Here is a 25896-nt window from a genome sequence, read left to right on the forward strand (position 1 = left end):
GCCCACTAGGCAGCCAGAGAATCAGGCTTCCCCAGAAGGCCCAGGGCTCAGTCACAGAGCCCCCAGAGATTTCTTAATCACAGTCTGAAAAGCAGTCATCTGGAAATAGAGCCCAGATGGACTCCATGGAGGTGAAGGCATCAGGCATGGACCAGCTGCCTCTTCTAGAAGCACAAAGCACTTGAAATAATTCATTTTAATCCAGTTATTTTCAACCTCAGCTCCAAGAAGCAGTAAAGATTCGGCAGGAATATTAATATTAGTTAATATCTATGGAGCACTCACTAAGTGGCAAGAACTAACCATTCTTAACCCCAGTTTACAGATGAGGAAATTAAAGCAGGGAGGCAAATCATATTTGTCGAGCCCCTGCAATGTGAAGCTCTGGCCAAGAACTTTCCCAGCATCATCATTTGCAAGGTTCCACAACAGCCTTCCAAGATGGGCAACGCTGTCCCCATTTCACAGGTGAAGAAGCCCAGACTCGGGGGCATTAAATTACTTGTCAAAGGCCAAGAAGCAAACAACTGGAGGAGAAAGGGTTCAGCCTAGACTCACTGTACTCTGCTTGCCCCACTGCACACAAAATGGAAGCTGGGAGAATCAGGACAAAAGACAGGTCCTCTGGCTCCTTGGCTCTTCTAGCCATTAGATGACTCTACTTGCAAGTGGCAAATAGGAAGTGTCAGATGGCTTCTGCTTGCCAAAGTCATGGCCTGCATACAACCAAGCCATGCTAGGGCACAGGGACCCTGCGCTTCTCAGCAAGGTCCCATTCCCCTGCCGTTAACATCACTGAACTTCTTGCTCGTGATGACAAGCGCTATACGTCATGACTGTTTCTTCTTCCAGGAATGCCCGCAGAGACCACCACAGCCATTTGCTCCATGATCATGGGTGGAGTGTTCGAGAAGTTTCCTAAACTGAAAGTATGTTTTGCACATGGAGGTAAGACCCTATCTGTATTAGTCAGCTTGGGCTGCCGTAACAGAATATGACTGCAGACTGGGCAGCTTAAATAACAGAAATGTATTTTCTCACCGTTATGGAGCTCCCAGATCAAGATGCCAGCGCAGCTGGTTTTTGGTGCGGTCTCTCTTCCTGGATTACAGAAGGCCGCCTTCTTACTGTGTCCCCACATGGCCGTTTCTTTGTGTGTTCACAGGAAGAGAGAGAGTGAGTTCCTACGTCTCTTCCTCTTCTTATGAGGACACCAGTCCTGTCAGATGAGGGTCCCACCTTATGACCTCATTTAAGCTTCATTATCTCCTTAAAGGCCTTATCTACAAATACAGTCACATTGGGGGTCAGGGACACAATTTTGGAGGGACGCAGTTTAGTCCTGGTAGTTGTTCTAGTTATAAAGTATAAGATGGTTCAAGGGCCAGATTCCATTTCTGCAGACAAGTTTAGTTTGGTTGGCACAGTTTACTTGATTTTGCTTTGTTTTTCATTTAAATCTCTCGTCAGACCACAAGCTACCACAAGCTCTCCAGTTTGCAATAGTCCCTGCCATTCACTATTGTTCACAAACAGGCCTGTTTCATTCATTTCCATTTCCTGCTTGGTCCCTGTAGGTAAGTGAGTTTGTGACCCTTGAATACACACACACAATATCAAACTATACACACTGTTCTCTAATCCGCTTTTCCTTCTCAACAGCACGTGGAGACATCTTTCCATGTCAGTGAGTACAGAGCTTCATCATTTTTGATGGCTGTATACATGACAATGCATTCTATGGATATGCCGTCATTATTTAGATATTCCCCAACTGAAAGGCTCCCTCTGTATTTTTCTATTATAACCAAGCTACATTTGAAAACCTTGACCACACATCTTTATACACTTGTCTTCTCTCTTTAGGATAAATTCCTTAAATCTGAATTTCTAGATGAGTTAAACTTTATTCTTTTTTCTGGGTCTTCTCTCACATTTGGAACCCAGTAGATCCTTTGTAAATACAGTCAACTAGCTGGGCTACAGTAACTTCTCTTTGCATACAACATGAGGGTTGAAAAGAATCCTTTTCAATTAACACTAGTCCCTCAGGAATGGGCTTTACTTGCAGGTGGGTCCTTCCCCTACACAGTAGGAAGAATCTCCCATGGATTCAGCATGCGTCCAGATCTGTGTGCCCAGGACAATCCAACCAACCCAAAGAAATACCTTGGCTCCTTTTACACGGACTCCTTGGTTCATGATCCTCTGGCCCTGAAGCTATTAACAGATGTCGTAGGAAAGGTAAGCCAGGGCTGCCATTTGGGTGACTTACGGGGAGCAGAGTACAGGATCAGCAACCAGTTGCTTGGTCTCTCTTTGAAAAAGGGATGGGAGAAAAGGCATTAGAAGAAAAAGGAGGGACAGTGAGGTTCGGGATTAGGTCTGCTTGCACAGGGTGTCCAATCCAGAACCTCCTTCAACATAGACCATGTATCAGCAGGGAGCCATTATGGATGTACGCCAAGGAAATCCCAGATAAGCCACATGGCTGGGTAGCTCCCCAGATAAATTCTTCTTCCTTACGGTCGCCTCTGTAGTGACCGTAAGGAAGTGACACATCACGATGGGGTAAGCAGGAAAGAGCCACCAGTTTTGAGGTCAAATTCACCTGGGTTAAAATCCTGGCTCTACTTCTTACTGACTAGGTAAAGTGTGACTCTAACTGTCCTCATCCACTAAATGAAGAAAACTGGAACATTAAAGAGGGGGGGATGGCACTGGCCAGGAAGGCAGGGGAAGATGACGAAGGGTCTTGGGTACCACCTGAAATGTTTTGCTGGAATAACATGGCCTTTGTTTTGAAAACCATTCTCTCATTTGGCCCAAAAGACCAGCACAGTAGTGCTTTAAACCTCACAAGAAAAGGCCTTTCCTCTTCTGTGGTCTGCTGGCAGCTCTCCTGTTGGTGGCATCTCCACTTTTAAGTATTCTTTGGAAATGCTAACTGAGCAAGTTTAGACAGTGTTTAGAGCAAAGGTCAGTCTGAATTAGTAGTCTGAAATATTTAGTATTTCAATTCTGTTTGATTATTTACAGATAGCAATAGAAGGCTTCCAAATTTACCCAAAGAAAAAAACTCTTTGGGGTTTCTAAAAGAATATGGACATATGTGTTTAAAGATTGGCAATATGGTGCTTGGATTGAGAGGAGATGCTAAGGCATTTAAAATCTTGTTTAGCAGAGAAAGCGGTCCATTATTTGAAAGCTGCAAGTTACTGTTCTATCTCCAGAATGAAGACTTCATCTCACTTTAAAGCTGACTGTTTCTCTGGCTTGAGAACCTGACTAGAATATAAATGTTGAACATTCTGGTTTGGGAATAAGTTATGTGGCTGAGCTATGTTTCTGAGCCTTCTGGCTTTTGTGTTGTCCCTGCTGAAATCGGTGCTTAGCAGCTTATCATTGGATTGGACAGAGGGGCTATGGGCAGGTGTGTAAGTAGGAAACTACAAAAAGGAGAAGCCGAAAGAGTCTGTAAACCCTGGATTTTGAGCAATGGAGGAGGGGGAGTAGGAAAGCGGCGTGGAAGTGGGGAAAGGGTCAGTCTAACTACCTCCCATCAAGCCTAGTACCCCTGGTGTTCCTGGCAATGGCGACATCAGGAAAAAACACCCTTGGCAAATATAACATCTATCTTACGAGCAATACCATCAGCAGTGAGGGAGACCATCAGCCCCTTCAAACAGCATTCAGGGCAATACACATCGGCCAGGGGGTCACAGCAGAAGAGGAAAAACACGGCAAGTGCCTTGTGGTAACCAGTGGATAGACTAGTTAGTAAGTATATCCCTTTTGTGGACCCCCAGAAAAACTCAGAGGGCACTTTGCAAAGTTGCAATGTTGCAAAGGTGCTAAGATCTTGCATTCAAACTGTGAAGACTTGAGCCCCTATACCTTGGGCATCAAAAGCAAAAGTGACTTCATTTTATGTGACCTCACAGGCTGGTGAATCTAGGACATAGAAGCAGTATACATTAATAATTTAGGATTCTCTTTAAAATATTAATGCTTCCTCCTTCTAGTTATATTCACATTAGCAAAATCTTTCAAAAACAATCCCCAAACCAGAATGGCTAAGGAAAGTCCTAACAGGACAGCTAGTCTAGAGAGCAACTGTCCCTATTTGAGCAAGAGGACAGAAGGCTGTGGATCGAATGGATTATTTGATGTGTTTGAATTTGAAACAGTGATTGCCGGGCATTCATCGGATCTGTTAATACATTAGTACCAAACAAGCTGTACATATATAGAAAATTAAGCAAAATAAAGAAAAGGAAATAATTAACTCCAAGAAAACAAACGTCCATATGAAGACAGATAATCATTGTATATTACCTGACTCAGCAGTGAAAACTATTTATATTTATGGTGTAAATATTAAGCACTGGCTTAACTGAAAATTGTAATTCTACTGGGAAATTGGAGAAGTTGGGATAAGAAAGAAATTCTCCATGATCATAATGCGAAGTCAGTAAACACTCTCTAAAGCTAATAAATCGAGAAACAATAGTATAATCTCATTATCTGAAACTATGAGGGTGATTATCAGAAGATTCATGTTAGAAGGTAAAAGTGGCTGTCTTGGGATACAAAAATGGATAGGACTGTTTTTGATAAGAAAGATATTAGTAATATTGGATTGTTTAACTACGTATAGGTATTATTTTGATAAATCAAAATTTTAAATAATACCTTCAGAATAAATAGATGTATGTCATACATACACCAAAACCATATATTGTGTACCTACTATTTCTAAAATTCCCTCTAAACAGAAGACGTGAATTACATAATCTCTTATTTTCCTCCCATCTCTAAAATTCTTTGCTTTTAATCCATGTCTACTCTTTTTTTTTTTTTTAAGCACTTTTTTTTTTTTTTTTTTTTTTTGTGGTACGCAGGCCTCTCACTGTTGTGGTCTCTCCCGTTGCGGAGCACAGGCTCCGGACGCGCAGGCTCAGCGGCCATGGCTCACGGGCCCAGCCGCTCCGTGGCATGTGGGATCCTCCTGGACCTGGGCACGAACCCGTGTCCCCTGCATCGGCAGGCGTACTCTCAACCACTGCGCCACCAGGGAAGCCCTGTCTACTCATTTTTAAAGACAGAGTGCAAAGAATGCTAGTTATATGTTATCAGTCTATCACTGTGAAAAATATGAAAAAACTTATTGCCTCCCTACATTAACATGACCATAGACAATTCACTTTACATATTTAGGTGGGTAGATTTTGAGAGGTCCATTTTCCTCCCATTATGATTATATCGCAATTTTGGCTAGATCCATTGTTAATCTATTGCTGTGTAACTAACTGCCCCAACTCAGTGGACTAGAACAACAATAAACACTTACTATCTCATATGGTCTCTGTGTCAGGAATTTAGGAACAGCTTAGCCATTTCAGGATTTCTCACAAGGTTGCAGCAAGTTGTCAGTCAGAGCTGCAGTCACCTGAAGGCTTGACCAGGGCTGAAGGATTTATTTCCAAGGTGACTTTTATATATTACTGGCACACTGGTGCTGGGTTTTGGCAGGAAGCCTCAGTTCCTCCTCATCTGGGTCCCTCTACTCTCCAAAGAGCTGCTTGAGTGTCTTCACAACATGGCAGCTGGCTTTCCTAAAGAATAAGTGATCTGAAAGAGAGACGGAGGTGGCAGAGGAAAGGAGAACAAGAGAGAGATGGAGTGTGCGCCAGGCAGAAGCTATCCTTTTATGACCTACCCTCAAAAGCCACGTTGCATCACTTCTGCCGCATTTTATTCATCAGAAGCAAGTCACTAAATCTGGCCCACATTCAAGGGGAATGGAATTCGGCTCCACCTTTTTTTTTCGGCTGTGTTGGGTCTTCGTTGCTGCGCGTGGGTGTTCTCTAGTTGCAGATAGCGGGGCTACTCTCTGTTGCGGTGTGCAGGCTTCTCATTGTGGTGGCTTCTCTTGTTGTGGAGCATGGGCCCTAGGCACGTGGGCTTCAGTAGTTGTGGCGCGTGGGCTCAGTAGTTGTGGCTCGTGGGCTCTAGAGGGCAGGCTCAGTAGTTGTGACACACGGGCTTAGTTGCTCCGTGGCATGTGGAATCTTCCCGCACCGGGGCTGGAACCCATGTCCCCCGCATTGGCAGGTGGATGCTTATCCACTGCACCCCCAGGGCACCCCAGCTCCACCTGCTGAAGACATGTTTGTAAACCACCACACCCCACACTCCAGCCACCTAAATGCAAACTACCTTTAGTCCTCCCGCACCACCCCAAAGTCTCATTCATTTACAGCATCAGCTTAAAGTCCAGGATCTCACCACTTAAAGTAACTCAGGGATGACGCTCCTCATGCACAGTTTCTCTCAACCTTAAGATTTGTGAACCACAGAGACAAGTTCTTTACCCAGCACACACTCATGCAACACTATAAAATGGTGAGACATGCAAAGGATAGTTGCTATACACCCTCCACTCCAAAAGGGGAAAATCAGGAGGTTTAGAGGAGTTACTAGTAACTAGCAAATCTGAAATCCATTGGGCACATGTTAGCAGTTCCTTGATTAGAACTCAGAATACAGGAATGATTCTCCACAGCTCTTGGTTCTACCCTCTGAGTCATCCCTCCTTTTCCATGAAAGGGAGCCCATATTTGCGGCTGAGTAGTTTCTACAGACTGCTTCATGCCCCTGCAACTTTAGAGGCCCGAAAGCTTCTTTTCATTTTATTCTATCCATTCCTTTCAATCCTGCCGGTGTTTCTGCTAATACAATTCTCTTAACAACTTTGCAGATCATAACAGCACTGATGACTACGAATGTGGCGTTAGTGTAGAGAACATTGTCAATGATTAAACGGTAACAAAGTTTAAGAAAAAACAAACAAAAAAACTTTGCAGGTCTTTCGTGAATCTTATTAGGTTTCAAACCATTAGGCAAAAGCCCTACCCACAAATCTCTGAGAAAAGCCCTTTTCTGCAAAGGCTGCTGAGGAACAACACTCTTAAGTGTTTGACAGTGGTTCTTTGAGGCACTGCCTTAAATCTCTTGAGGTCATAACACAGATATTATAGTCATATCTTGGCTTCATTTTTAGACTATATTTTTCTGATTGTGCCCTGGAGTTAATCTTTGCCAGAAAGCCATCTCTAATTTTAGCAGCATTTGCCATTGGAGGGGCTGGGAATTTTCAAACCCAACAGTTCCTGGCTCCTTTATATTTAATAGTCCTTCCTTTAAGGCACTCCCCTTGCATTCTATAAGCAGCAAGAAGCAGCCATGCAGCACTTCTCACACTTTGTCTGGAAATTTCCTTAGCTATATCACCCAGTTTATTAAATATATTTTCTACTTTGCATATTACTGTAGGTGACCGTGTTGCTACTTTTTTTTTTTTTTGCCACAGCATAGCAAGCATCTCCTTTCCTCTAGTTTCCAATAACATTTTCCTCATTCTCCTTAAAGTCTTTACTGGTAACCTCACAGGTTATCAAGCTTCTAATAACAGTCTTTACAAGGATCTTCAGTCTTCCACTATCTCAAGGTCCTTCCAACTTCCTCCCACTCATCAGTTCCAAAGCCACTCCCACATTTTTAAGTTTTCATTATGGCAACAGCCTACTTCCAGGTACCAAAATCTGTATTAGTTATCTATTGCTACATAATACATTAACCTAAAACTTAGGTTAGCTTTAAAACAACAATGAATATTTATTATCTCATTCATTTCCTCTGGGTCAGGAATCCAGGAACCCCATGGCTGGGCAATTCGGGTTCAGGGTTTCTTATGAGGTTCAATGAGACGACTGCAGCCCAATAATATCTATCTATCTATCTATCTTTCATTCTTTCACCCTTTACTTTTTTTTTGCACACTGCTTTACACTAACTTAACCCCAAACTCTCCACCAATTTTATAACTCTCCTCTCAGTACACTTAAACACATCAGGTACAGTAGTCTATTAATTCCTTCTTCTTGAAAAAATATATTCAGGAGTCTCTGACTTGCTCTAATATGGACTGGGCTGCTATTTAGACCTGCTGCACAGCTGTCATCTTGAATCTCCCCTTTGTACTCCTCACATTCTCTCTCTCTCTCTCTCTCTCTCTCTCTCTCTCTCTCTCATTGGGTTCCCTGCTTCCTGAGCCCTATGATTTTCCAATTTCTTGCTTTATTCCTTCATCTTGGTAGGGAACATCTTCCAATAACTTTCTAAGAAAGACAGTATGGGAGATGAAATTTTTGAAACCTTGGTTATTTCAGTATGTCTTTATTCTTCCCTTACAGTGAGTTAATTGTTTGGCTAGGTATATAATTCTAGCTTGGCAACTGTTTTCCTGAGTCATTTTAAAGACATTTTTCCATTGTATTATGGCTTCCAGAGTTGCTGTTGAGTAATGTAACTCCAGTCTAATCCTTGAAACTTCATATAAAACCTACTTCTTTCCCCTTCACTCCCAATCTCAAAGACTCTAAGATTTTCTTTTTGTCCTAAAATTTCTCAGTGATGTTACTCAGTATGGGACTGTTTTCATCCATTATGCTAGACATTTGGTGAGCCCTTTTATTCTGTAAAATCTTCTTAATTTATTTCTTTAATGACTTCCTTCCCTCTGTTTTCTCTTTCTGGAGTTCCTAAAGTTGAACCTTATTTTTCTTCTGTCTTACACCTCCCCTTTTTGAGCTTTTGTTTTACTTTCTGGGATATTTCCTCAACTTTATTAATAAATTCTTTTATTTAATTGGCTTTTTAATTTGTTTAATTTGAAAGAGCTGTTGTTACTGTTCTTGTTCTGTAAACTTTTTTAAAGCATCCTGTTCTTGTTGATTGAGTTCAATATCTTTTATCTCTCTAAAAATATTAGTAATTTTGGGAAATGTACTTCTCCCCACAAGCCTTCCTCCAATTGGCTTTTTGTCTTTTTTTTTTAAGTCTCAGTCTTTCATATTAAATGCTTTCTTCAAATGTCTATAATCCTTGGCTGTCTTCTCATATTTAAGAGCGGTCACTAAAAGGATGATTGGAAGTCTCTGCATATGGATGGGGCCTGTCAAGTGTGGTTTTCTCTATAGAGTAATCCAACTGAGCCATGTTCTTTTGAAACTCCAGAAATCTGGTCTTTCCTTTTTGATTTATCACTTTCCCAGAGAAGCTCTTTCAATCTCTTACCTGAATGGTAAAGGCCTGGTTGCCAGCATCCTGGGAACTGAGTAGGGAATAAAGGCTGGGATGCTCAATTTAAAAAAATTTTTTTTTAATTAAATTTTTTTTTTTTTTACTTTTTGGTCACACTGTGTGGCATGTGGGATCTTAGTTCCCCGACCGGGAGTTGACCCCACACCCTCTGCAATGGAAGCATGGAGTCCCAACCATTGGACCACCAGGGAAGTCCCTGGGATGTTTGATTTTTAATAAATAAACTTTCATTAACCTTTTGCTTTCAGAACATTTCACACTCTCAACTATGCCCAATATCTCCCAGTTCAGAGACTCTCTGACCCTTTCACCCCCTTTTGAGACTAAATGACCAGTCTTTTGCCAGGATGAGGGGAAAGCAACACTGGACTTAGGGAGATGATCTAGGGTCTAACTGCTTCTGAAACAGGCTTACAATGAATCCTCCTGTTGTTAGTTCTTTGTCTCTACTTCCAGAGGCACCTGGTGCTATCAATTACATATATTTGGGGGCTTGGTGATATAAGCCAGGTTACTTTTTGGCCTATCTCATACTAGCTAAGAATTTCTTTCTTGGTCTTCTAAAGTTAGTTACTATTATCCAACTGCTTTCCAGTTTCTGAAGTTTTCTTCTTAGTTCTTCTATCCTGTTCTCTTTGTCCTTGTGGCTATATGCTCTTCAAAATGCACTTTACCATCTTTTTAATGGGGTTTCAAATTGTGATCCTCAGACCAATACCAGTCCACAAAGAGTTTGTTACCAGCCCATGATGAGAGAAGGAACTTGTGCCAGAATGCAAACTGAGTCACTAAAGACACCATTTAGTTTAACTGACTTTTGTTTTTAATAGCAAGACTTTTTCAGTAAAGGAAGCAGTGCATTGATTTACATTCTGGGGTAAGCTCCTTAGGTCATCATGGACAACTGAAAGACCAGTTTGCGTGCATGTATTAATACTGGTCTTGAGCTTTCCTCCTTTTCGCTAACAAAATTTATCTTACCTATATTGCATCCACCTATAGCCCAGCTTCCAGCTCCCTGAAGTCATTTTCATGGTTATAGGCAATTAGAGGTCAGCAGAAACTACAGCAATAGAAGGAGTCTGGCTAGATTTTCAGAAGTTAAAGAATATTCTAGTCCTCTCTCTGGCTTGGGTTGAAGGTGGAAGGACGAGAGATGATATGCACATCTTCAGAGTCTTAAGATTTTTTTTCTCTACTTTTTTTTTTTTGGCCACGCCTCACGGCTTGTGGGATCCCAGCTCCCCTACCAGGGATGGAACCCGTGCCCTGGGCAGTGAAAGTGTGGCATCCTAACCACTGGACCATCCTTTTTCTACTTCTAAAAGTTAATCTATTAATTCAACTAGAACATCTAAAATCACATAACTTAGTTTATAAATATTACTTTTCCACATTTACATTTCATGAAACAATTTTGTTCAAATATGCATCTTTGACATAGTGCCTTGTCATTATTAGAAACACCATTTGAGGCACTAAAATTGTTTTTAATAGCATATAAGCATTGCAGTAAATAAACTCTTTTTTTTAAAATAAACTCTTTTAATGAGAGTGTCTGTTTCCTAAGTTTCTAAATATCCAAGCTTCATCTACAAGCAAGTATCATTAGAATTTTCTTCTAGAAATGGAGGAACTACAGGACTATCCCTATGTTATTCACACATAGCATTCTATTCCAAATTGAATTCACTACTGCTGTTAGTCTTTTGTTTGTAGTTTGTACTTTCCAGTGGTTTCTGTTAGTTTGCTGATTTGTTTCTGCGTGCCTGAGAAATGTGGTAAAAAATGATAATACAATTAAGAGTAGAAATAAAAATAGAAATGAAGATAAAGTGGAAAAAAAGAAGTCCTAGAAATCCCATTCTTGTGAAGCAAACAGTAAATGATGCTTAAGAGTTTAATGCTATACAACATAGTCATAGCTGTGAGAGATATGAGTAAATTATTTGATCTCTCTAAACTTGTTTCCTTATCAATAAAATACAGATAATAATAGTACCTAACTCTTGGGGTTGTAGACAGCGTTAAATAAGAAAACCACATAAAGTATATAACACAATTCCAGTCCCACAGTAAGTGCTCAATAAAAGCATTTGACAAAGGTACATACAGCCTTTCAAGAATGAAACTACAGTGAGAACAACTGTGACAGCATCAATCAATTTGCAAGATCTTTCATTCATCTTGAAATGTTGGAACCTCAGAATTATACAATCACTGCAAAATTGAGATAAAGGGAAAAAAATTCTACTAAATTAAAGTTCACAACAAACAAAATGTGTCTCCTTCTGAAGCAATGATGTAAAATAAGGCTTGGATCTTCTATGGCAATTTAATCAAAAGTGAAGAGGGAACAAGATAGAAAGAGGGAAGAGTCTAGAAAGCCAAGCACATGCCGAGAGCAGGACACATGCTCAGAAAAGACATGACAGGAACCTAAGCTTTAATCTCTCTCTGATCTTTAGGCTCAGTATCAGCAGGGTGTGAATGCTAGGGTGGAGTTGTAAATGGCCTGGCCAAGCATTAGAGGAAGGCCCAACACAGAGCCAATCTGCGAAGACCGAAGACCGAGAGAGGTTTTTTCCCTTGTCTTTCTTTGGTTCTCTTTTTGCTCTAGGCATTTAAGAACATCTTATCAAAACATGAGGTGACCACAAGCTTAAGGAACAGACTGCAGAGAGCATATACAACAAAGAATAAGTCTTTAAAAACAGTTTGGAAAAGTCACTAAATAAGCAAATACAAAGCACACAAAGGAACAAGAACAAACCCAGAGAAGGAAGAATCTGATTACCAAAGTTACCACATTATACTATTCAAAATGTCCAGTTTCAACAAAAAACTTGAGGTATGCAAAGAAAAAAGAAAGTACAGCTCATTCCCATGAAAAAAGAAATTGGGCTTCCCTGGTGGCGCAGTGGTTGATTGAGAGTCTGCCTGCCGATGCAGGGGATGCATGTTCATGCCCCAGTCCGGGAAGATCCCCCATGCTGTGGAGCCTGCGCATCCGGAGCCTGTGCTCCGCAACGGGAGAGGCCACAACAGTGAGAGGCCCACGTACCGCAAAAAAAAAAAAAAAAAGAAAGAAAGAAATTAACAGAAACTGTCACTGGAAAAACATTGGACTTACTAGACAACGACTTTAAATCAACAGCTTTAAATATGATCAAAGAAATAAAGAAAATCATAGACTAAGAACTAAAGGGAACCAGGAGAACAATGACTGAACCAAAAGAGACTATCAATAAACAGATAGAAATTATAACATGAAACCAAATAAAAATTCTAGACCTGAAAAGTACAATAACTTTAATGAAAAATTCACTAGAGGGTCATACACCTGATAAGGGACTTGTATCCAAATATATAAGTACTCTATATGAATAGTTAACAAGCACTTGTAAAGATGTTCAGCATCACTGGTCATTAGGAAAAGGCAAATCAAAACCACAATGAGATACCAATTCTCATCCTTACCAAGATCACTATAATTTTTTTTAAAAAGTGGAAAATGTTGACAAGAATGTGAAGATATTGGAACCCTTGTACGTTGCTGGTTGGAATATAAAATGGTGCAGCTGCTGTGGAAAACAGTTTAGCAAATCTATAAAAAGTTAACCACAGAATTAGCATGTCCCAACAATGCCACTCCTGTGTCTATACCCCAAAGAATTGAAAACAGGTTTTCAAGCAAATGCTTGTACATAAATGTTCATAACAGCATTATTTGCAATAGCCAAAAGGTAGAAACAACCCAAATGTCCATCAACAGATGGATGAATAAACAAAATGTTGTATATCCATACAATGGAATATTATATTCAGCCATAAAAAGAAATGATATACGGATACACACTATAACATGAATGGACCTTGAAAACATGCTAAGTGAAAGAAGTCAGACATAAAGGTCACGTACTGTATGATTCCATTTATATGAAAAATCTACTATAGATAAACCCACAGAAACACGAAGCAGAATAGTGGTGCCAGGGGGTGGGTGGGAATGGAGAGTGACTTCTTAATGTGCATAAGGTCTCCTCTGAGAGTGTGACAATGTCTTAGAACAAGATAGTGGTGATGGTTGCACAACTCTGTGAATGTACTAAATGTCACCACAGTATACACTTTACAATGGTTATTTATTTATTTTTTTTTTGCGGTACGCGGCCCTCTCACTGCTGTGGCCTCTCCCGTTGCGGAGCACGGGCTCCGGACGCGCAGGCTCAGCGGCCATGGCTCACGGGCCCAGCCGCTCCGCGGCATGTGGGATCTTCCCGGACCGGGAAACGAACCTGTGTCCCCTGCATCAGCAGGCAGACTCTCAACCACTGCGCCACCAGGGAAGCCCTACAATGGTTAATTTTTATGTTATGTGAATTTCACCTCAATTTTTTTAAAAAATGAAGAGGCCTTTCTCTGCAAGATAGACTTTCAACCACCCAAACCAAAATATCTATTCATATGTTCTTTTATTTTTAAAAGAGAAACCAGAAACACCTGTTCCACAAAACAGAAAGTATTTTATCTTAGAGTAAAATAAATTGTTCACTTTTAGAAGTAACAATGTTATTTTGGGACATTTTATGCCCCAATTTTTACAGTAGGCATACATGTGATCTTGTCTTGGGCATTTGATCTGTGGGTTAGAAAATGAACCTAAACTAGAGACCTGTCAGGCCCAAAAGCCAAAGTTTCTTCTCCATTCCTTTTCCAGGCCATCTACCTCTTTAACATTCAGGACTGCTCTATTCAGCTATTCTAAAGGGTTAACATGATCTGGAAGCAATGAAAAGGTCCTTTAACACCAAAGACTTGATTATGTCTAGGGCTAGTGGGGGCAGTGGAGTATACCCTGTGAATTTTAAGTATTTCCACCCTGACTTGAAATTTAAATGTATTTTAACATTCTGTCTGTTAGTATTCTGGTTAAGTGATGTTTTCTGTGTGCTGCAGTCCTCAACAGAGTGGAACCCTTTTTGATGCCTGTAAGATTCCTGAGAACAAGAATATAACTTACTACCTTCTCACGAAGTTGTGGGATGTGAGAAGCAGTTCAAGTCCTGGCTCTACTGCTTGTTAGCTGGATGACCTTTAATATCAAGTCACTTACCCTCTCAGCCTCAGTTTCCTCAACTGTAAAATGGAGATGATAACCAGACAAAGTTGATGGGAGAGGCTAATATAACATGATGCCAAAGGACTGTACAAATGTTAGTGCTTTATGCACAGTAGGTGTTAATATTTGTAACTTATGTAATGATCTTGTGGGTATAAGGCTAATCTTACCCTGCACTGATTGAATTAAATCAGGCTCCTTAGTGACGAAATTATGTCTCAGGGAACAAACTGAATCCTTGATATACTAGAAGGTCTGTAATAACTATGTTATAATAGAGGTGTGTTGTATTTACTGCAAAATGCTACTAATGAAATATGCTAAATGAGAAGATAGTTAATCGTTCCTTTTCCAGAAGACAAATGAATTCTCTTCCACTATTTGAGTTTCTTCAGTAAGCCACATCTTTCAGTGCTTGCAACATTCCCTGAAAATGTGAAAAAGTTAATGCATCCCAGCAGATGAGCAGTTTATTTCTTTTCCCTGGCAGGAATATTAATTACTATTATTATCAGCTCAGTAAGTCTTTGACTTCATAGGGAGTGTGTGCAGCTGGCTTTGGGAAGGAAAATGCACATTGGGGCAGTGTTGGTGTGGAGAAATCAATCAGGATTATCCACTGCTTTCCTGCCTAATAAAGGAAGCCAGTGGCTGTTGAAAAGGTATAATTTTAGGACCCTAGAAGAGGCAGCCACGCTACCTAAAATGCCTACCATTAGAATTATTCCTCTGGGTTTAATAGAGTCTTTAGAAAGGTCCTACTAAAATGTAGATGTTGTCAAATATTACAGTAGCACAGATGTCCTTAAAAATTGGTTCATGATTATGGTCAATCTCAAGGGAACAGAATCCTGGATCACAGACAAGAAGGAAGAAGAAGGAAGAAAGTTCTAGCTTTTGGGAGGCCAGGAACAGGTATGCTACTTGGGAGCCTGAGATGTCACAAGAGTCTTGGGTATACCAGAGAGCTTGGATCAGTGGGAAATGAGGCAACAGTCATCCAAGGCCATATGCTACGCTTCCTTAACCAGGACTCTGCATCCATTTAAATCACAATTTGCAGTTATAACAGGTGGTAGAAATAGCAATACAAAAAGTATTTTTACGACTTCCCTGGTGGCGCAGTGGTTAAGAATCCGCCTGCTAATGCAGGGGACACGGGTTCGAGCCCTGGTCCGGGAAGATCCAACATGCCGCGGAGCAGCTAAGCCCGTGTGCCACAACTACTGGGCCTGCACTCTAGAGCCCACGAGCCACAACTACTGAGCCTGTGTGCCACAACTACTGAAGCCCGCGTGCCTAGAGCCTGTGCTCCGGAACAAGAGAAGCCACCACAATGAGAAGCCTGTGCACCGAAACGAAGAGTAGGCCCCGCTCGCCGCAACTAGAGAAAGCCCGCACACAGCAACGAAGACCCAACGCCACCAAAAATAAGTAAATTAAAAATTTATAAAAAAATTTTTTTTTTAACTCAAGAAGTGTTTATTAAGCATCTATCAAGTAAGGACTGGTATCAAGTGATGGAGTATGTGACCTTTATCCTATAGGACCGTTTGCCTCTTAAGGAATCTCTTCTCCCCACCCTTTCCCTGCCACTATCCCTTCTCTGAACAAGAAATGCAGTTAACAAGAACTTCACTTCCAGGTTTTTTATGCCTACTTCCCTCTCCCTTAAGAAATCACTAGCAAGTTAGAAATGGTCAAAAGTTTATCAGAAGATATCAATAAAAGGTATATAGATAGATAACAGGTATGAAAAATTTACAAACCAGATTATCACAAGGGGATAATTAACCTCCTATGGAGAGGAGTTGTGAACAGTAGCTATTAAATAATAATTAAATACTGCCAAACTATAAGTTTGGTGTTCTACAATAGGCTTTCAAACTCAAGTTAGGTGAACAGGGAAGTGTCTTAACCAGGAAGAATGAATTGCAGAGGAAGAATGAATTGCATTTCGGCTTTAAAATCGTTTGCTTTCTTCTCATTAGAACAGAACAGACCCCTCCCCGCTTGAAATGTATTTATATCTGAGAAGGCCATAATACTGGGAATGGAAGAATTCCTGACTAGAAAGAAAAATTATTTTCTAGATTTCAATTTCATGTTAATGTGATTGACAAATGTAATGTAAGCATGGGACTTTTTAAAATTATGTTGTGTTTTGGAATTGTAAACAACTTTTAGCAAGAGGAGTAGAAATAAGGACAAATGAACCTCCAGGGAATACCAAGCAGGCAGTTCAGAACGAGATCAGCTGTTGGCACAGATGTGAGGAGACATAACTTTGGGTCTTTAGGGCTTCTACCAGCAGGTGTATTTGCTTGGTTTTAATACAGTACATGAATACAGGAATCTAGAGATAGAGTTGTGAGTCTATCGTGGCCTTCCTCTAAATTTTATTATATACTTCCCCACATTATTTCATGTAAATGTATTCATAAAACCTAGGAAAATCCTTTTTTTCTAGTAGAAATCAAAGAATCATTTATCCTCAGCTCAAATTGAGAGCATTTTTACATTTAATATTTCAGGCCTAGTAACAATCAGACTTTCCTCTTTTGTACATTCAAGCCTTCATTCCTTCAACACACAAAGCCACTCTCAGATTGATTATAAGCATAGGTCAGAGTTTTATTTCAAACAAAGAGGCTTTCTGAAAAGCCCAATTCAAAGATTCTATCTTGGCAGAGACATTTCATGGGGAAAAATGGTTAGACAACTATTGTTAGACTGGATTTTAAAAAAGAAGGAGATGACTATCTAGTTAAGGACAATTAGCCTTTTTGCATTATTGGTTAAAGTTCTTAGACTAGTTTCAAGACTAATAGTCAATTGAGTGGAGGGGCAATTTCCTAGGAGGGGCTTTTAAGCTCATTAAAGTCTATCAAAAAATTGCTCAAGTATTTTATCAATAATGCTAAACTATGTTTGGTGACAGATGTTGACTAGACTTGTGGTGATCATTTCGCAGCATATACAAATATCAAATCATTATATTATACAGCTGAAACTAATATAATACGGTATGTCAATTATAGCTCAGTAAAAAAGTATAGGTTTAAATGCTTCTATTAGAAAAAGAAGAAATGTGTAAAATCAGTGATTTATGATTCCACTTTAAGAAACCAGAAGGAGAAAAGTAAACTAAAAAAGTAAGCAGACAGAAAGACAGAAAAAATAGAGATAAGAGCCAAAATCAAAGAACAGAAACAAGACAAGAGAGACACACACACATACAGTTCCACATCAGCAATAACTGTCAGGAAGAAAATCATTACTGAATGATAAAACCAGTGGGTGAAAGTTTGATAAGGAACAAGATATTTATGTGATCTTAAAGTGTCTCCCCTCAAATTACTTACTAATCATGAAGGGAAAAAATAGCCTTTATAGGAAAAAAACCTGGTGGGTCCCAACTTAACTAAATGATCAAACATCACCAATACTGGGACAAACTGGTAACATGTATCCCTGATATGATGCAGTGAAAAAGACACAACATCACTTCTGTAAAATTTCTACCCAAATGCATAATTTGTATGTAATCATGAGGAAAGATCAAAAAAACACAAACTGACATTCTATAAAATTCTATAAAATAGAATAGAGGGACATTCTGTAAAATAACTGGACTGTAGTCTTCTTCAAAAATATCCAAGTCAAGAGTGACCAAAAAAAAAAAAATTACCTGTTCCAAATTAAGGGAAACTTCGGAGACATGATAACTAAATTTAATGTAATTATCAACTGGATCTTGGACCAGGAAAAAATAACTAGCTATGAAGCACACTGTTGGGATAACTGACAAAGTCTGAGTATGGACTAGTGATATTATATATATATGTGTGTGTGTGTGTGTGTGTGTGTGTGTGTGTATATAATAACATTGATATAATGTTATAATATATATATCAACTTATAAATTTTCTGATTTTAAGAACTGTACTATAGTTACATAAGAAAACGTCTTTTTTCTTAGGAATAAACTCTAATTTATTTAGGAGTAAGGGGCCGTAATGTCTCCAACTTGCATACAGTTCAGAAAAATGTGTGTTTCTGTATAGATACACAAATATCTATACAGAGAAAATAATAAAGAAAAGGGGCAAAATATAAACAATTGGTGAATCTGGGTAAAGGTTATATGGCAGATCCCTGAATTAGCCTGCAACATTTCTATCTGTCTCATCATTTGAAATTCTGTCAAAATAAAAAGTTGTCCACCACATTAATTAATCAATTAAAAATAGGAGTTTGCGGCTGGATAGGACATGCCAACCAGAGGATAAACCTAGTAAAGTGAGAAAACTATAAAGATTTTGGTATAACTGGAACACAGTGTGACTCATGCAGGATTCCAGCAGAAAATAAGATCGCATCCTGAATTGAGAAAACTAGAGAAAAAAATTAATACATGGATTATTTACAAAGGTATGGAAAGCTCCATTACCATTCCGGGCCAAAAGACAGAGAGGGCTCTGTGAAAAGGGCCTGCTAACAGGAGCCAAGATTTTTAGTTGGAGCCAAGTTGATGACTCCAAAGGGAGGGATCTGGGGCATAAACACTTTCCTCCATTCTCTAATCTCCTGCCTATGTTGCCCATTAGTTAAACCCAACTAGAAACCTGAGGTCAAGGAAGCCTGTTGTACAGTACAGACAGGTCAGCTTCCAGGGGACAAACAGTAGTAAAAAAAGATATCCAGAGAACAAGTGGATGGGATGTGAGGGGGTGAGGGAGGAGAGTAAGAGAATGCAAAAGTGAGAACAAGAGAATGAGAATGAACATGATGTTGCATAAATATGAAGATGAGGACTTCAACATTAGATAACATGCTGCATTTTAATTGCCTGTAAGGCAGCCAAGTGGAAGTGTCCAGCAGGCAGCCATATACCCAGGACTTGAGGCTTAGGAACTAGATCTTTGTTTATGGATGAGACTGCCCAAGCAGCACAAATAGAGTGATAATCAAAGACGAGAGAAACCCAAGCTAAGAGATATGTGTAGTCAACACTTAACATTTTTTCACCATTCATCTACTTTTTCATCCTGTGCATCTGTTTTTCTCTCCATCACTCCACTGAAAGTGCACTTAATAAGGCTGCCAAATCCAACAGAGACTCTTTAGTCCTTATCTTTTTCATCCTCTTCTAAAGCATTACTTATTAAACACTTTCTCCTTCAAATATTTCTCATTGCATTTTTTTCTAATACCACTTTTTTTCTGTCTCTCCTTCTCTGCCTCACTGGCTCTCTCTGCCTGTGGACATTCTCCCTCTGTCTTGAATTCCTGCAAGCACTCCACCCCCAGTGTTGATGTTCCCTGTGGCTCTAGCCTTAGCCCTCAGTAAAAACTATGGAGGCCAGTAGGCAGTAGAAGACATATATATATATATATATATATATATTTTTTTTTTTTTTTTTTTTTTTTCCCAGTACGCGGGCCTCTCACTGTTGTGGCCTCTCCCATTGCGGAGCACAGGCTCCGGACGCGCAGGCTCAGCGGCCATGGCTCGCAGGCCCAGCCGCTCTGCGGCATGTGGGATCTTCCCGGACCGGGGCACGAACCCGTGTCCCCTACATTGGCAGGCGGACTCTCAAACACTGTGCCACCAGGGAAGCCCTAGAAGACATATTTAAAGCTCACGCACACACAAAAACCTGTTCATCAAAAACCCTATATCCAGGGCTTCCCTGGTGGTGTAGTGGTTAAGAATCTGCCTGCCAATGCAGGGGACACAGGTTCGAGCCCTGGTCCGGAAATATCCCACATGCCGCGGAGCAACTAAGCCCGTGCACCACAACTACTGAGCCTGTGCTCTAGAGCCCACGAGCCACAACTACTGAAGCCCGTGTGCCTAGAGCCCGTGCTCCACAACAAGAGAAGCCACCACAGTGAGAAGCCCGTGCAATGCAACAAAGAGTAGCCCCCGCTCGCCGCAACTAGGGAAAGCCCACACACAGCAATGAAGACCCAATGTAGCCAAAAATAAATAAATAAATCTATAAAAACAAACATACAAAAAACTCTATATCCAGCAAAACTATCCTCCAAGAATGAGGAGAAATGAAGATATTCTCAAATAAACATAAGTCAAGAGAATTCAATGCTAGTAGACTTGCCATACAAGAAATGCTAGAGGATGTCCTTCAGACTGAAATGAAATGACACTAGACAGAGAAGAAATCACAATGGAAATTAGAAAATATTTAATACAAATATAATATAAAACAAAACTTTCCAAAACTCATGAAATGCAGCTAAAGCAGGGCTTAGTAGGAAATTTATAGCTCTAAAATGCCTATATTGAAAAAGAAGAAAGATCTCAAATCAATAGCCTGTATGTCCACCTTAAGAAATTAGAAAAAGAAGAGTAAGCTAAACCCAAAACAAGCATAAGAAAGGAAATAGCAGATACTAAAGCAGTTATAAAAGAAATAGAGAATAGAAAAACAATAAGAAAATCAATAAAATCAAAACTTGGGTCTTTGAGAAGATCAACAAAATTAGCAAACCTTTAGCTAGACTGACCAAGAAATAAACAGATAAGATTCAATTGTTAAAATTAGAAATGAAAGAGGAGGGTATTAGTAGAGACCTTACAGAAATAAAAAGAATTATAAGAAAAAATATGAGCAACTGTGTGCTAACAAATTTGATAACCTAAATGAAATGAAGAAATTCCTAGAAAGACTACAGAAACTGACTCAAGAAGAAATAGAAAATCTGAATAAACCTATAATAAGTAAAGAGATTGAATCAGTGATTTTAAAACGTCCACAAAGAAAAGCCCAGGACTAGATGGCTTTACTGCTGAATTGTATCAAATTTTTAAAAAAGAATTACAACCAATCCTTCACAAACTCTTCAAAAAAGTACAAAAGAAAGCAACACTTCTTAGTTTATTCTGAGGCCAGCATACTCCAAAACCAGAAAAAGAAATCACAAGAAAACTACAGACCAATATCCCTTATGAATACAGATGTGAATTTCCTCAACAATATTTATTAAACTGAATCTAGCAACACATAATAAGAATTATACACCATGATCAATTGAGATTTATCCCACAGATGCAAGATTGTTTCAACACACAAAAATCAGTCAGGGGGCTTCCCTGGTGGCGCAGTGGTTGAGAGTCCGCCTGCCGATGCGGGGGACACGGGTTCGTGCCCCGGTCCGGGAAGATCCCACATGCCGCGGAGCCTGTGCGTCCGGAGCCTGTGCTCCGCAACGGGAGAGGCCACAACAGTGAGAGGCCCGCGTACCGAAAAAAAAAAAAAAAAAAATCAGTCAGTACACCATATTAATAAAGGACAAAAACTACATGATCATCTCAATAAATGCAGGAAAAGCACTCGACAAACTGATAGTCTTTCATGATGAAAACACTCAAAAAGGAGTACAAAGGAACTTCCTCAACCTGATAAAGAACGTCTATGAAAAACCCAAAACTAATATCGTGCCTAATGGTAAAAGATTGAAAGGTTCTGCTCTTACCACTTATATTCAGCATTGTACTGGAGACTGTAGCCAGGGAAATTAAGCAAGAAAAATAAATAAAAGGCATAAAAATTGGAAAGGAAGAAGCAAAATTATTTGCAGATGACATGACCCTGTATACACAAAATCCTAGAGAATCCACAAATAAACCATCAGGGCTAATAAACAGATTCAGTAAGGTTGTAGGATAAATATACAAAATATATACAACACATACAAGATAAATATATGAAAATTACCTGTATTTCTATACACTAGCATTGAATGAATTGAGGAGACAATTCCATTTACAATGGCATCAAGAAGAATAAAATACTTGGGAGTAAATTCAACTAAAGAAGTGTAAGATTTGGACACTAAATTACAAAACATTGTTGAAGAAAATTAAAGAAGACCTAAATAAATAAAAGACATCCCATGTTCATTGGTTGGAAAATTTAATATTGTTAAATGGCAATACTTCTCACACTGATCTATAGATTCAGTGCAATCCCTATCAAAAATCCAGGGTTTTCTTGTTTGCTTTATTACTTTTGCAGGAATTGACAAGCTGATCCTAAAATTCATATGGATATGCAAGGGGCCCAGAATGGCCAAAATGATTTTGAAAAAGAAGAACAAAATTGGAGGACTCACAGTCCCAATTTCAAAATTTTCTACACAGATACATACAGTAATCAAAACTGTGTGGTAGTGGCTTAAGGACAGACATAAAGATAACTTATTTTGAACAAAGGTACCAATACAATTCAATGAAGAAAGAATAGTCTCTTCAATGTATTATAGTGGGATAACTGAATATCCACATACAGAAAAATAATAATAATAAAGTTGGATCTCTTCTTTACACTCAAAATACACAAAAGTTAACTCAAAATGGACCGAAGACCTAAAGGGAAAAGCTTAAACTACAAACTCTTAGAAGATAACATAGTTGTAAATCTTTGTGACCTTTTAGGCAATAATTTCTTGCATATGACGCCAAAACCACAAGCAACTAAAGAAAATAGATTAAATTCATTAAAATTTAAAAATTTGTGCTTCAAAAGATACAACCAGTGAAAAGACAGCCCACAGAATGAAGAAAATAGTTGTAAATCATACATCTGATAAGTCTCTAGTGTTCAGAAAATATACAGAACTCTTACAACTCAACAATAAAAAGGAAACACGTGGGCCTGAATAGACACCAAGGATATAAATAGATATTTCTCCAAAGACATACAAATGGCCAATAAGCACATGGAAAGATGTTCAATGTAATTAGTCATTACAGAAATGCAAATCAAAATCACAGTGAGATACCACTTTGCACCCACCATGATAGCCATCATCAAAAAGATGAATAATGACAAGTGTTGGTGAGGATTTGGAGAAATTGGGACCCTCATACATTGCTGTTGGGAATGTAGAATGCTGCAACCACTGTGAAAAATAGTTTCTCAAAATGTTAAACATGGACTTACCATATGATCCAGCAACTCCACTCCTAGGTATATACCCAGGAGAAGTGAAAACGTGTTCATACAAAAACTCCTCTGTACACAATTGTTCAGAGAAACAATATCATAACACCCAAAAAGTAGAAACAACTCACATGTCCATCATCTGATGAATGGATAAACAACAATGTGGTATATCTATACAATGGAATATTATTTGGCCCAGAAAGGAATGAAGTACTGATTTAGGCTACAACATGGATAAACCTTGAAAACAATATACTAAGAGAAAAGAAGGCAACATACTGTTTGATTCCATTCATATGAAATGTCAGAAGAGGCAATTCCATAGACCTCCTTTACAGAAGGTAAATTAGTGTTTTCCAGGGGCTGGAAGGAGGTAACAAGGAGTGCCTGCTAATGAGTATGGGGTTTACTTTGGGGTGATAAAAATGTTCTGGAATTAGATAGTGGGAATGATTACACAAATTCATGAATATATGAAGACCCACTGAACTGTACACTTTTAAAGGGTGAATTTTATGGTATGTGAATTATATCTCAAAAAAGAAGCGGGGGGATCTCCTACACCCCTGAACCCTAGTCTTCATTGGTGGAGACAACTAATGTTACTTGTTTCTTGGCTACCATTCGTGAAATAGACTTTATACATACAAACATATATTTGTGTGTCTATAGATCCCTTAGTAGAAACAGAAGTATGAGCATAGCAAATACACTGTCCTAGACTTTGTTTTCCCCCCTTCACGATATAACTTCAAGATCATTCCTCTTTTTTTAATTACTTAATTTTTTTATTGAAGTATAGTTGATTTACAATGTTGTGTTACTTTCTGCTGTACAGCAAAGTGAGTCAGTTATACATATACATATATCCATTCTTTTTAGATTCTATTCCCATATAGGCCATTACAGAGTATTGAATAGAGTTCCCTGCACTACACAGTAGGTTCTTATTATTTTATATATACTAGTATGTATATGTCAATCCCAATCTCCCAGTTTATCCCTTCCCCCTCTTTCCCCCTTGATAACCATAAGTTTGTTTTCTACATCTGTGACTCAATTTCTGTTTTGTAAATAGGTTCATTTGTACCATTTTTTTAGATTCCACATATAAGTGATATCATATGCTATTTGAATTAACTTTAGTAAATTCCATATGACAGTTATTACACTGTATTTTCTCAATTACAAGATCATGTTTTTTTTCTTATTAATCAATTTTTTATTGGAGTACAGTTGATTTACAATGTTGTTTTAGTTTCTGCTGTACGAGATCATTCCTCTTTATAATATAACTTGGTGATTATTTCATTACAGCATATGCAAGTATCCTTCATTCCTTTTAATTTTTGGATATGCTATAATTTAGTTTGATAGTCTTTTGCTGCTACAATAGTGTTGCAATTAACTTCCTTGATGTATTTCCATTACATGCATATGGGTGGGATACTTTCTAAAAGTAAAATTTCTCGTTGAAAATATGTTATTTTGATAGATGGATTGATTATTGATTATTGATTTAATGTCTCTTACTAGATTATGAGTTTCTTAAGGAGAGGGAACATTTCTATTTTTTTCCCCAAAATTTGTTCATTTATCACTGTATACTATTCCATTACAAAAATATATCATATTCTTATTCATTGTACTTTTAAAAAATTATAGTTAATTTACAATGTTAGATTCATTTCAGGTATACAACATAGTGATTCGATATATTTCTATACATTACAAATGAATCACCACAATAAGTCTAGTAACCATCTGTCATCATACAAAGTTGTTTTGTTTTTTTTTTTTTTGCGTTACGCGGGCCTCTCACTGTTGTGGCCTCTCCCATTGCGGAGCACAGGCTCCGGACGTGCAGGCTCAGCGGCCATGGCTCAAGGGCCTAGCCGCTCCGCGGCATGTGGGATCTTCACAGACCAGGGCACGAACCCGTGTCCCCTGCATCGGCAGACGGACTCTCAACCACTGCGCCACCAGGGAAGCCCCAAAGTTTTTTTTTTTTTTGGCTGCTTCTGCACTCGGACTTGGAGCAAGCGAGTTTTTGCACCTGCCCTTTAAGGATGGAGTCTCAGTTTCCAGCCTCTAGCTCTCCTAAACACAACACCCACTGGTTTTCAAAGCCAGGTATCTTGGGTGCTTGCCTTCCCAGTGCAGGACCACCAGGCTGGTGAACTCAGTGTGGGACTTGGACCCCTTGATCCTCAGGGAGGACCTCCACAGTTGTGATTTTCCTCCTGCTTATGGGTCACCATGCCAGGAATGTGGGTCTTGACAGTCCACGTCTCCACCCCACTACCTGTCAAGATGTGGTTCTTTCTTTATATCTTTAGTTATGGAAAAAATCTTTTCTGCTAGCCATCGGGTCATTCTCAGAGATAGTTGGCCTGTAAGTAGCTGTAACTTAGGTGTGACAGGAGCTGAGCTCAGGATTTTCCTACTCTGCCATCTTGATCTTTCTCTATCCCCATTTCTGTTTTGTTGACCAATCTAGCAATCTAGATTTTAGCACATTGCTTGACATAGTGCTTTACTTATTTGTAGACAGACAAGCCTGTGTGCTTTATTGTACAAAGTGTCAAATAGAATTTCAAAGCTACATCATTAAAAAGCAAACAACAATCT

The 25896-nt window shown here is 39.2% G+C and overlaps 1 protein-coding gene across 2 annotated transcripts in view; it reads left to right on the forward strand.

Annotated features, from left to right (window-relative positions):
* The window catches only part of ACMSD (aminocarboxymuconate semialdehyde decarboxylase), a 76028-nt gene that overhangs the window by 31035 nt on the left and 19097 nt on the right, over positions 1-25896 (forward strand). For both annotated transcript variants that reach the window (XM_082840635.1, XM_082840636.1), the window contains exons 7-8: positions 853-948; positions 2072-2244. In XM_082840635.1, the coding sequence (XP_082696761.1) occupies positions 853-948; positions 2072-2244 (269 nt within the window). The remainder of the gene's footprint in view (positions 1-852; positions 949-2071; positions 2245-25896) is intronic.

This window comes from Leucopleurus acutus, assembly GCF_964270905.1.
Source record: "Leucopleurus acutus genome assembly, chromosome: 6".
NCBI lineage: Eukaryota > Metazoa > Chordata > Mammalia > Artiodactyla > Delphinidae > Leucopleurus > Leucopleurus acutus.